General features: G+C 35.8%; 1 protein-coding gene across 1 annotated transcript in view; it reads right to left on the bottom strand.

Annotated features, from left to right (window-relative positions):
• Positions 1-650: 650 nt before the first annotated feature.
• Positions 651-13,947, bottom strand: part of COG0212 (NagB/RpiA/CoA transferase-like superfamily protein) — a 172,427-nt gene continuing 159,130 nt past the window's right edge. The window contains exons 5-6 of the mRNA XM_089797745.1: positions 1,085-1,210; positions 651-992 (exon numbers count right to left, since the gene is read on the bottom strand). Of these exons, the coding sequence (XP_089653871.1) occupies positions 832-992; positions 1,085-1,210 (287 nt within the window). The 3' untranslated portion in view covers positions 651-831. The remainder of the gene's footprint in view (positions 993-1,084; positions 1,211-13,947) is intronic.

Here is a 13,947-nt window from a genome sequence, read left to right as displayed (position 1 = left end):
CTTGCCAATATCAGACTCAATCGATGGCACTATTAATCAAAACCTGTGTGTGTATATTCCTTCCTTATATCGATTGACTAGGCCAACAATATCATCTTGTTGGTAATATTCATTTCAATTCCTGTTGATATCATTCATCATAGTGATGATCTTGACCAATTTGACCGAGTCACTCCTAGCTTAGTCACACTGGTGCATCGTATTCTTTCTCATGCAATATGAATTATTAAAATAATAAGATTAATAAGTTAATATGTTTAATTTAAGCTTATTAAATTTTAAATTGATCGATACCTTCCAGATCTGGAACGGGGACGTTACATGTGGCTACATAGCAATTCTTTGGGGATCAATTTAAGGATCTTCCCTTTAGAATAGGATAAAATCAAGGACAAGAAGAAGATTGTGTAAATTTCAAACCCTCCTAAAAATATTTGTTCACATCGTAAAACCTTGGTCATTTTATCAAAGTTCCAACTCACCGAGCGCAGTAGTTTACATTTCAGAATAGTGCAGATCTACCAAACTCTGGTAGCAATTCTTTTGCAGTCCAATTAATAGCTATAATAGCTCTAAAATGGAAACATATCAGAATTTATAGAATGGACAATATAGATAAGACACAAAAAGGCCAACCTGGCAAGGCATGCTAAAATAACCAGGAACATCATTGGATTCATCACTGAAATATCCATAGTTAGCATCAAACTGCACAATATAATCTATACAAAAAATATGCTAGGATACAGTCACAAACAATCTTTAGCTTATCAACATAGACCATAACAACAGCATTGACTGCCTGAATTCATTGCAATTATTGTTAGAAATTCATCCTTGCCTTCTACTTGTCCTTCCAGCAGTGGGAGGAAGCTTCTCTGAAGGCCCACAAGGAAGTGGTTGACCAGTTTCCTCTTCAATGTGTTTCTTCAGTTCTCTAAGAATCTTAATCTGACCAAGCTTTTCTGGTGATAATTTGTCCCAGTAAATACCTGCGAACCATTTAATTAAACAGTCCAGATACTATGTTAAATTTATAGCCATGATAGACATAAGAATAACAAATAAGGATTCTTTGAATCACCGCGAGGCTTTGGGATGGTTGTATTCGTATGGATAATTTGAGTAGGGGTGCAGATCACATCAACTGGAACATCGTGTATGAGAAGTTTCTCTACAGGAATACCCTCAACTAACTGTTTGTCATGCACTGCAAAACAAATAGGTGATTGTCAACTTTTGTGGTAAATGCTGGTTTGTATACACACATTACCAAGGGATCCTATGTATAACCTATTTATTAATCTTATGGGCTTGAGAGCTATACATAAAACAGATAAAAGTGGACAACGATGAGGATGAGAGGACAAAAAGGCAAAAAAGTGCATAAAGGGGGAAACAACAAAAAATGATGGATGTGTTTCACTTTTCCATGCTTGTTTTTAATTTAGATTCAAAATACTTGATGCTTTATTTAAGTAACCATTGAAGACTTTCATCAAGATACCCCAGGAAATCATTGATCTCAACAATGCAGCCTTGAAGATGAACCAGTTGGAGGCAGACGTGGGGAAGACTCTTAAGAATTGGGGATAGTTCTCTGCCTTTTGTAAGGGTGGTCATGTTGTTCTGCTGGTGTTTTGCTGGTATTTTGCTTGTGGCTGGCTGGGCTCTTCTCTGTTTTTCTAATCTATGCCAGTCTGTATTTTTGTTGTTTATTCGTTCTTTTGGTGGGTGTTCATGAAACATCTTATGTAACCTTGTTATAAAGGGTTTTGGGTCCCTTCAAAACCTATTTTTGCTTCAATAAAAAACCACTGAATTTTTTTAAGATATCTTACAAGCATGGTATGGTCTCATTACAAGATAATACATATCCACAACTCATGAACAATTTTAATTGTAGAAATACCTATAATCCATGGATCCTTGGAACAAAGAAGCAAATGACAAGTCTTAGAACAGGGGAACGAGGATCAATATTCAAGGCATTCAAACCACACAAACCTTCACCATACATAAATTTTACAATGTTATCACTATGTTTACTTCAACATCAAGTCTTTGCTCTTTCTAACCAATTCTTCATTCTATAGAAAAAGTCTGTGACTACTTAGGGTGTGGATAGAACCCATAAACCATTGAGGTTAGGGTTACTAATAGAAAACTTTAAAAAGTACACTTTTAAAGTTGGATGATGTAGGGGATGCCTACATGTTCGCAATGCATTTGGGATATCCAATCAAGTGGCTCGAGGATCTCAGGGACATCCCAACATATTTTTGCATCCCCAAAATTAAGAGGTGTCCAATGAACATCCCCTGACAAGTGAAGGTGGTGCTAGGAGTGGTGGCCCACATGGCGAGACATGTCTTTATAGAACCTTGAGAAATACAAAGTCTAAATCTCAATGTCATTATGCAATGTTTAGAATACATTCTTTCTCATAATCTTCATCCATATTGCCATAAAAGTTTTCATAAAAGAATTGTTACATCGCAATTTTTGGCTCAATTTTAAATGTTCCTTTATAGTTGTTAAGGCTTCATGCAAAGTTAAGTGATTGGTTAAAGTTAGTTATTTGTTATGGTTTCATGTGAAAATGGAGTGTTGGTTATTCGTTATGATTTCATGGGAAAATGGAATATTGGTCAATCGTTATGACAATATATGAATTGGAAATGGATGGCTAACATGATCATATGCTATGATAATTTTGACTTTGTAAAATGACGAGCAATATGTTGTTAACATGATTAATTTTCATTTGTAGGAACACGGCGAATGGGGGGAAGCGTTGCTAGAGAAAGAATTGGGCAAGGTGGGCACCACCAATCATTGGGCAAATAGGTACACATCATAAAACCACCATTGCTAAGGGTAAACGACTAGGCAAGCAAGAGTATATTTTGGATGATCATGAGCTAATCAGTCAATAAATATGTATTATTAAAGAAAAAATCACTAAGCATTAAATTAAAAACTAAGAACTAATGTGTTACCTTATAAATTGGATTATCTCAGAGAATCCTATGGTATTTGTCATATCTTAATATAACAATAACATAGTATCTACATATGCTTGCATATGTATATGCGCATATATGTATGTATGCATAAATTCGGTCAAGACGTACATATACGCCCACTTAATATATGACGTATACATTAGATATGTTGGAATATTATGCATGTGTGTGTGTGTGTGTGCGTGTGCGTGTGCGTACACAAGTATAGGTAGGTATAGTATGATATTTTTATATTGAGAAATTAGTATGAGTTATTATTATTCCTTGGCAATAGTATCATTATTTTACCTTGAGTGTCCATATTTCTATATTATTTCATTGGGCCTTATAATGTTTGGTGGCCATTTTAATGAACTTAACATATATGTCCCGATGGCCTTTGTTTGTAACTCCTTGCCACCTTCACACTTCTTGCTCGTAACTGGGCATGTAGGCGAGAAGGCAAAGATCTATTTGTGTGTTGGTTTATATTGAGCAACACACATCATCGCTAGAGTTATTAGCATCTCATATGGCCCGCATTTTTTTTTACACATTGCTTCACATATTCTTTGCGAATCCTTCACACTTTTCTTGTAGTCGCATACTAGCTTGTATTACCATATTGTTGTGGATAGTTCTTCTACCATAAATATTATATCAAGCATCATTGTGGTATGATTTAAGCATCATTGTAGTTAATCATACCACAATGAATTCTCTTATTCATATTTGCTATACGGTGTCAGACTTCGTGCATAAGGCATCATATATTATTTGCAATAATTTCTACTCTACGATTAGCAAGCTAGGTCTTGTGACACCAGCATTGCTTAAAGGCTACCCAAACATTTCAAGAAGTGACATTATAGTCAGGTCATGAAAATATATCTGTTTAATTATACTCTTTAAATTTGATATAATGAGGGTCGTAGTTTTTAGCCTGGTATTAGAAAGCAACATTAACATTGATAGAGCCTTGATTTGAAATGATCTAATGTTTTTCATTTGTATAAAAATTGTAAATATGGTCTAGATCAAGCAAAATTGTGGCACTTTGCATATATACATTTTCTTTTCAGAATTATATTTAACTGAAGTAATATCTGAAAGTGCAAGCTTATATAGAGGTATTTGTTATATACTCTCTGAGACAAGAGACAACACCCTCATGAAGTCAAAAATAAATTGCAAAAATTATGAGTCTCTGTAATGCCATAGGCCCAGGTTGGGTAGAATGCAAAGGCTGTGATTATATAATGCTTATACAATCACCCCAGACATTCACCAAGGAAGACCAACATGGTCGAGATGAAGGGTGTGAATTGATAACCATTGAACCACGAGGTATCCCTACATGATAAGAGAAAGAACAATCAGTAACAACTAAGCAAGTAATAAAAGATGTTTTAAACTAAGTTAGCTCATGGTACTCCATTGTATAGGTTTTGATGTCTAGTCAAGCGGTGGGTTGACACTCTAACACCAGGGTGTTCCATGCCTATTCTTGGGTAGGGAGGGCCTTTCTCAGTTGAGATTGTGTGGGGATACTTAAGAGTCCATAGTTGGGAGGTTAAGCCGGAAGGGTCTTTCTCAGTTGAGATTGTGTGGGAATACTTAAGGGTCCACAGTTGGGAGGTTAAGCCCTTGACAATGCTTCTCCTCTCCACCAAATGCCAAGACTTGCACAAATAGAGATTAAATCTGCATTCAAATATCTTCTAGTAATGGGTATTTTACTTTTATGAATTTGCAATTTCAAGTTGAAGATATGATAAATGGTTAATATTGTTTATTCAATTATTTTCCTTTCAGTTATTCTATTATAGCCATTGAATTCTATTTCATATAAACATGTAAAATAGTTGTTATAATTGCCTTCTCATGTTCATGAATATGGAAAAGTAATTGTGTTCAATGATATGATAGTTGTTATTTAAGGTTGGGAAAACGGGATGTTACAAAATTGAATTAGGTAAGACACAATTTATAACAAAATACAATTAACCATACACTACCATAGACGAAAATTTATTAAGAGAAGATGAGCTTCAAACAGCTTGCAAAAGTAGAATGTCACGAGCCCCTAAAATGGAAAACCATAATAAAGAATGATTAGAATAGTAAATAATTATCTAGTAAAAATATAATATCATCATATAATATAACTTACATTCATGAACGATAATTATTCAAGGAAATGAAAGAATCATCGAATATAATCAATATGAATAATTATATATATACAATAATATATCTTTTCTAAGGCAATATTAATAATAATAATCTCATTAATATTACATACATCTTGAACTCTATCTAAATATACCTCATTATATTCCTAACATATTATATCCCCATGATCGCAGGTGGGTAGGGGGGAGCATGTAAAATAAGGTAGTAAGTCTAGCTAATGTCGCCTCACTTATAACGCCGTTGATTCCCAAGAGGGACCCCATAAGGTAGTAAGTCTAGCTAATGTCGCCTCACTTATAAAGCCGTTGATTCCCAAGAGGGACCCACATGATGGGGCGTGACGTTACACACCATACTCACGATGCCATACTTATAGCCATGCAGGTCTTACATGGAGGGTGTTGGTTCCCAAAACCACAAATTGGAAATCCAAGAGCTTGCCATTTCTCCAACAAGATTCCACAATTAGTTCTAGCCAATGAATGAGAATCACCTTCATTCCCCTACACTTTAGGCTTCGCTACACCTAGGCGGGCAAACATTCACTCCAAATCTGATCACTTGATCCAAAGCTTTTCTATAGCCAATTTAAGCTTTTCGAGTTCTTTGGTTGGCAAGGTCCTCAAACTCGATCAAAATGAAATTGAATGTTGAGTGCTTAAAATGGTTGAATGCTGAATGTTTGAATTGACTAAATGTTTTGTATAATGTTATCAATAATGGATTTGGTGCTTGTAAGAAGAAAGATATAGATTTTCTAACTTCAAATATAAATCCAATAATAATAATTCAATGATTCAAAAGACTAGTGCCTTTGCTTATTCGGGCAATAGAGTTGACTACAATGAAGATTATCATGTACAATTTTATAAAGTTCTATGCACTTGAAACAATTTAATAATCTAGACGCGACGGATCAAGCATATATGCAATCTTAGATTAGTCTAGATTGAACTTTAACTCTTATGGTAGGGAGACAAATTGGACACAGATACGGAAACAATTTGATATTTCACTATATCTATGATGATCACATTTAAGATGTTAAATGACCATGTCCACTTATCTTGCATTTAAATTGTTTACAAAATTTAAAATAATTATAAAGGACAAATCAACTGCAGTTTAAATCTCCATGCCTTTTAAATAAACAAAATGAGAATTTATTTATTATTGAAATATAATATTTGAATTTATATTACAAAGCCATGCTTTAAACTCCTTATTCCTCCTTACAAATAAATATATCTCCTTTTCAAGTGCTTTTTAAAAATATATCTTCTCTCTCTAATAAACCCTTTTATATCTAGAAAATAAACAGATATGTCTTTTCATTTTGAATAAGATGCACCTCTCCGTCATTTTAATAAATGTAATAATATCATGACTTTAGCACCCACCCTCAAAACAATTTTAATTAATTTCTAATATCATCGGTCTTCTATGAATTTCACCCTATTTTTTGTGACTTTCCTCTTTTAAACGCCACTAACTAATGCATTTTCCATCTTTTGAAAGTCGATAGATATTTGATGAATTTTGAAGCATGAAGGCATAGACGCTCGAACACCCACTCCACTCGGTTCAATCATGTATTGCCACCATTACTGCTAGTTGCTATCTTGTATTTCATTGAGCTTTTTGACTTCGATGCTTGAAAGATGAGATTTGTTTTATATATCCCAAATTATTGTCTTTCTATTATACCTGGCACTCACAGCTATTCTTGAACATGTCGTATTCTTGAACATATGTCGATTTAGTGTGAACAGTCAAAGTACGGACTAGGCATTCTCAGACATATTACTTCCTTCATCCCTAACATAGTACAAATGGCAATCTTAAAGACGACTGGATGCTACCGCATATGCTACTCGAGCCATACGTGCGCCTGGTGTGTATAAAAATAAGTAATATTCACATCGGGCTCACATGCTGCATGCTATCTTGGATTTCCAATCTGTGGTTTTGGGAGCCAACAGAGGGCATCAAAGGAGATTCACTTGGTAACTAAAGATTTTTATCTTCATTTTATATCGCAGATCTGTCATCACCGAACATAAAAGATTAAAGTCAGCGAAGGACATAGTACATGGAGTGATTCGCCTATCAAATCTTGTGCCTTGGTTAACCGTTTAAGATCACGCCATTATTGGCAAACATTAATAACAAGAGAAAATAGAATACTATAACTCTGAACATATGGATACGCAAGTTCATTGGCATCGAGCACAAAGCACTGAAGAAAGTTTATTGGCATCGAGATCTAACAGTTTGGAATGGACGAAATAGGTTCAATGTAGATGCATTAAACAAGTGCCAAGGAAGGATAAGCTCAACGGTCAGCGGGGAAGTCAAGGACATTGATTATAGTGGAAGGAAGAAATAGATCAGGGAGCATAAAGAAAGAAAGATAAGAACCTAGGTGGCATTGCTGTTCGGAATGGAAGGAAGAAATAGATCCAAGAGCATAAAGAAAGAATGATAAGAACCCTAACATTGTACGCTACAAGACAATTGAGGTTACATAGAGAATTGGGGAAGAAAGGAAGAATGGGTAGAGATGCCCAAGTACCATAGGGTATAAGGGAATAAGTGTGCATGGAGATCAAAGGGATTCCAGACCCACATCACCTAGCATGGAATGATCCATTTAGGGGTGAAATTATAGAGAGGTTTGAAAGAGTATTTAAGTTATAATAGTTAACTTATAAATTATAAAGAGGATTGATCCTACAAGAAATAATAGAGTGAGAGAATAATTTAAAGCATACAGATAAAAGAAAGAAGAGCATATATTACTAAGGTAATTATATTTGAGAGTTATTAAGAAGAATACTACTTTACAAATCCATTTTTAATTTTAAAGTTGGAAAACAAAAGCGAGATAAGTGTGAATCCGACTAGGGTTCATTACATAGAAATAGTTGCACATTGATTTGTGCACATCATGATCCTTTGTTCATTAGTGTCCATAAATTTATAGAATAATAGTAGCACAGTTTTAAGTCAAACCTTCTTTACTTACATATGAGCAATGCCATTTCCATGCATGGTTGTCTTTCTTGTCATCTATGTTGTCCAACACAAGGACAATCTCTTCAATTGCAAATTCTCTTGCTTGACCACTTCAATGTGTAATTTGGTCCTTAATATTATCTTATGCTCAAGCACTTAAAAATTTCTTTCATGAAATATGTCCAACACATAAATGCGGTCTCTTTATTCTTCACATGTGATGAGACATTGAAGTGAAAACTTCAGAAAATATTTCAGAACTCCAAAGGTGGAATGAATTTTACACCATAGGCCTATGATTAAGATGTTTCCCTTTTGTCTAATTTGTAAGGTTCTGTGTGCGCTGAAATATCTTTGACAAATCTGTTTGTTGTATGCTTTCCTAGGAGATATCTAAACGTGTCTTTAGTCTACGTAAAGGAATCAAATTTGCTGAAGGGGACATAACATGGAGCAATTTAAGGCAAAACATACAGAGTCATCCAATTGACTACCTCGCAGAACTCCAAGGACAGCCTCTTCTCAGCCACCTACAACTGCCTAATGATTTCTTCCCTTTTGTGTTATTGATGTCAGAAAGGGCTTTGAGTTTGATTTAAAAAGAAAAATTATGTGGACCGCTACAATAACTAAAATATTATTTGTAAGCTGACTTGTTATGTAAATCATTGTCAGAAATAAGTAGGGATGTAAAGGCTTGTGATTCAATTGTTGGCACTTGTGTAGCTAATAATTGTAAAATGACACTCAAATAGTATGTCTTATGATGCAGCAAGTGCATTGTTCTTTGGATACTCCATGTACAAGACAATCGTATCAAACATTAACTATATAAGAAAGATCTACTTGTTCCATGTTCATTGTGTTATGAATACTTTTGTAATTATTCAGAATTTATACTCTTATGCTTCCAAGGGTTGAGTTAGTGTTTTAAGAAGGAACTGACAAGGCCAATGGGTTTTTATCTTTGGTTTACTTAAATGGAGGGTAATCACTAATTGGAGGATTGTTTCCTTTGCTTTTGCAGGTGTTGTAATATTGTTATATGCTGAAGCATAGTTCACATACTTGTACTCTATTAGTACTTGACAAGTCGAAGATAATCGACTCATTAAAACTATACAAAACCTAGCAACTCATAAAACACTTAATTTGCTCAAAAAACAAAGTTTATGCAAAATTTAACTACAAAATGTATGAATGAATTTGGTAGGGCTTTGGGGGCAAAATTTGTGGCATTGATAGGTGACAGACCTCACTAGAGGTCTAGGGGTAGCACCCCTCATGCCTATTCTATCATGATACAAGGATAAGAGGCTAAACTTCCACCACAAAGCCCATATGCAGATCTCCATGGCACATACAATTTCATATTTTTTCTATGTTCCATGGAGTTTTAGCATGGGGATATAGGGGGACCTGTGGGATGTGGGGACCGAGGGCATAGATTTGAGGATGGTGAGAAGACAATAGTGGGATGGTAGTGGGGTGGTGATAGGTGCAGGTTTGGGGGCAGCACCTCAGAAGGGTCAAGGGTAGAGACCTTGCCATGAACCACAAATTAGGGCATTTGAAATCATACAAACCTTCATGGTGTTGTTATTGCCATAATTTTATCACTCAGTTTTCACAACACCAAGTCCTCACCATTTCTAAAACTTGGTACTGATTGGAATGAGGATTTTATTCATAATTGATTCTGAGTTCTTATGGTTCAACTGGTGACAAAACCATTAGGGACAGTTTTTATGGTGCACATATCGAAACACTAATATTTTAAAACATATTGACTTCTTCATTATCTTGTCATGGTAGATGCCTAGAAGTCTCAAGGATTTAGGAGACACTCAAGGAGTCCCCTCAACCTTTCGGGGATGTCTAGAAATGTCCTTGGTCCATGGTAAAGTTGGGGGGATTGCAGGGGGACATTTCCCCCTAGTCCTCATATCCTTAAATGCAAGGATTGATTTTCTTTTTGGGGGTGGAGAGCAGTTATCCATGTCCAAATGGAACACTATAATATTTTTGAAGGAAAAAACAATGCTTATAAAGCCGAAAAGCCACGATTTTTATGTGTTACTGGTGCAAAATTAGTTGACCTACAGGACTTGCCAAGCGCTCAAAAATTTGGCTGGTTCAAGTCAAACAAACTCAAGCTGCGGGGGGAGATGTTTGTGAATAATTGAAGACTCAAAAGATTTGTGAGCTTTGTGAGCATGGCTGTCCTATTATTCGGGTTCCCGTAAGTCAATAATATGGATAGGGGACCACTCCAGAGGCTTATGGAGCTGTGTAGGGGCTTTGTAATCTGTTTTGAACAGTTTGAAACAGTTTCCTAGACTTTAGAAGGGATTCCTACTTTTTAGGGATTGATTGAATGTCGACTAGACTGCATGAGGGGACCTGGACGATTGTTATGTGAGTCTTTGGTGGCAGTTTCTATTGTTTCAGGAGGATCCCTATTTTTTAGAGGAGACTGTCAGTTGGCTTGCAGCACTCAAGTATCATCCATGGACAAGTGGCTTCAGTCTGGTTTAAAATCTGAGCTCCGGTGATCCTTATTAATAGATTAGGAAATATTAAATTAGTTCCTAGGGTAGATTAAATAAAAATAATATTAAAGTGAACATATATAGTCACTTTGTTATTATGATAAAATATAATAAGAATTTCGTACTTGTCCTAGATAGTAATGTCATTATAATAAAGGGGGGCAATGTTTTAAAATGATGAATAATGCCTTGGAAATCAACTTTATGAAGAGCTATGGATTTAATAAAAATCATTCAAATAAAATGTGGAAACCCTAAGAAGTTTGAACTTCTTGGAGGGAGGAGAACAGAACTAAAAGAAAGCCTTGGACTTCATTTTTGGATTCATTCAGGTTATTATTTTCATCAACATTTTGGATTTGAGGGTCGGGGCCAGTTGCTGCAGAAAATAAAACTCTGAGGATGAAACCCCTGTTTTTAGTTGTGGAAGATCTACACGGGGTCTTCATTAGAGCAATATTGGAGCATCCTCAAAAGTGTGTTTGCAGATTAGATTAAAGAGATAAGTATTGATTGTCAAAATTGCAGATCAGATGTAATAGAAGCAGATTTATGGTGATAAAAGCAACCCACACTTAGCCACATATCTCGATTCTCCAAGAAAAGGGCTGACGCCACATACAACCATGATTTCATTGTTTCAGGTTGGATTAAGGTAGAATTGTTGACCCAGATGGCCATACCAGCTCCAGGTTGTAATTTCTTTTTTCCAAGTCTGATGTCTAGTTGTGACTATCTCAGAACTCAGGCAGATCAAAATTGTGAGGTGTAGTAGATTGCCCAAAATCAATCAGCATTTACAGAGCAGGGATAAAGAAGATTATTTGTATACTTCCTACTTTTTTATCATGGTTGCTTCATGCCATACAAACCTGGTATGAATCTGAAGTTGATTTATTTGGTAAATGGAAAACATAATTTAATCATTGTTTGGCATTAGTTTCTATCTGAAAAATTATTTCCTATATTCCTTTCTTTTAGCAATTGCATTTCAAATATTTAAAAGTCACAAAAAAATCAGAAGAGAGAAAAAACACAAAAAAACATATATTCCAAAAATAAAATAGAATTAGACTACCTCCCTAAACGCTGGTCAAAGACAAAATGACAAACAACATTAAGCTATTTTCTCTAGAATTCCTATTGGGGGGATCTTGTGACGGTATCAGAGCATAATCCTACTAGTCTAAGGGTTTCGAGTTCACTTCTATGCATTCAGGCAGATTTGAGGCATATAGGAATTACATCTGCAGGAGAGCACAGGAACAGGTAGATCATAATACAAAGGATCCAACAAGTATAGGTGCCTTACATGCTAGCAATAGGAATCCCCGACAGAACCAATAGAGGATCCTGACTGGGAGTTGTTTACAACTCTTGTGAATACACAACCACAGATTGTATAGGTGTTCAACAGGTTATAGGATACTCTTGATCAGTTGGATTTGGGTCAACGCAGAGATAAGCATGGCAGACAAGATAGAGGGCGTAGGTCTGTTTCAATTATGGGAAGTTATGGGAGTAGCAAAGCTCCTTCATCGCATGACAATGCATTTGGCTATCCTAGAGGGACTATCCAGGTACGTGTACAATAGATGGGCCCTTACAACCACATGTCCTTCCTAGAGAAGAGCAAATACCAATTGATCCATTTGAGGGCATTGAGTTTCAAGACACAGTTGTGGCAGCTACACGAGTGGTGAGCTCTTCCACAACATGTTAGAGATGCTTTCCCACTACCACAATATTATGCATAGCGTAGGGATAGTTTGAGGGCTAGGGGAGATAGATGGCCCAAACAGCAGCGAAATGGAGATCTGAAGAGAGTAACCAACAAGCTTACCTTATCCCCCTTGATGGTAGCAGGCAGATTAGTGCATGAACTTGGGTGCACAAATTTATATATATATATATATATATATATATATATATAAGTTTGTTGTATTAACCCAAATGATCTAGTATAATTAATAATCACACTGAAGGAATGATTGAGAGAGGCAGGGTGCTCTGAAAATGACTTACATTACCCTCTCTCCGAACCCCTGCAACTGCTTCTATGGCTCTGCTCTCCTCTTGGATGTGTTTCAATCTCCTTTGTTTGCCTTGGTTTCATGTGTCCTTCCTTTTTTCCAGGTTTTCCTTATTGTTATTCTTATCATTTATTTCAGGATGTGTGCGATCCTTCTTTATCCCCCCAACTTGGAACTTGGGGGGATAAGCCACCTTGTCACTAGAGACACCAGAAGGGGAGAAAATGGTTAAAACACTTTTGTGTCTGTGAAGGTGCTTTCTCTTATTCCAAGCGAGGAAATGATAAAAACCATTAAAGTGAACAGAGCAAACTTGAGAATGTTTCTTTTTCTTACATGGACCCTAATTCTTCACCCTCATGGAAATATTTTGATGAATGGGTTAGTAAAGTTTGGGAAAAAAAGAGTAGTGGAATTATGTTAATTTCTTGCAAAATGGTGCACAAGGATTTGTTCATTGTGGTTTTCTGTTATCGAATCCTGTGGCATGCAAGAGCGAGTCCTTCAAAAAGGATTTTGGAATGTTGGGCAGTTCTGTTTCGTTCCTTCCCATGGTCTCCCAAAGAGGATATGGAGAAAGTTGTGGCAAGGTCCATTCCGAATTGGCTCAAAATTAAGATGTGTGTTAGTAAAATCTTGGTCCTTTTTGCCTCAGATTTTGAAACCATTGGGAAAATTCTTCAAATTGAAGAATCGAGGGTAAACCTCCCCCATTTAAATGCAATATTGCTTATCGTTCCTAACCCTGAAATTGACATTACAGGCAAAGCTGCCCTAGAATTTGATGAAGAATTGTTCTATTGGGACATTTAAGTCTTAGTTAATTTGAATGCATGTTTTCACTATAAGATGTACAGTCACAATCGAAGAGAATGCCCTTTGTTAAAAAGAAACATGAAAATGTATCTCTTAATGTTGTACAAAATAATATTTTTAACCCACCTCACCTTAACAGTAACACTGCTCAGAAGGTTAACAAAGTGTCAGGCACTGAAATTCCAAATGAAAATGATGGCGGGATAGATTTAAATCCATGCGAGGAGGATGTTATCAGTAATTGTAAAATATCAATTGTCAAACCTTTATTTGATGAAGATTTAGATATGATTCCTATGGGGGTTTCTTACGGGAATCAAGAGG

Source organism: Cupressus sempervirens, chromosome 8, assembly GCF_028749045.1.
Source record: "Cupressus sempervirens isolate cs-2001-9-10 chromosome 8, ASM2874904v1, whole genome shotgun sequence".
Taxonomy (NCBI): Eukaryota; Viridiplantae; Streptophyta; class Pinopsida; order Cupressales; family Cupressaceae; genus Cupressus; species Cupressus sempervirens.
Note: the sequence above shows the minus strand (reverse complement) of the source record. Positions and strands in the feature narration are given on the sequence as shown.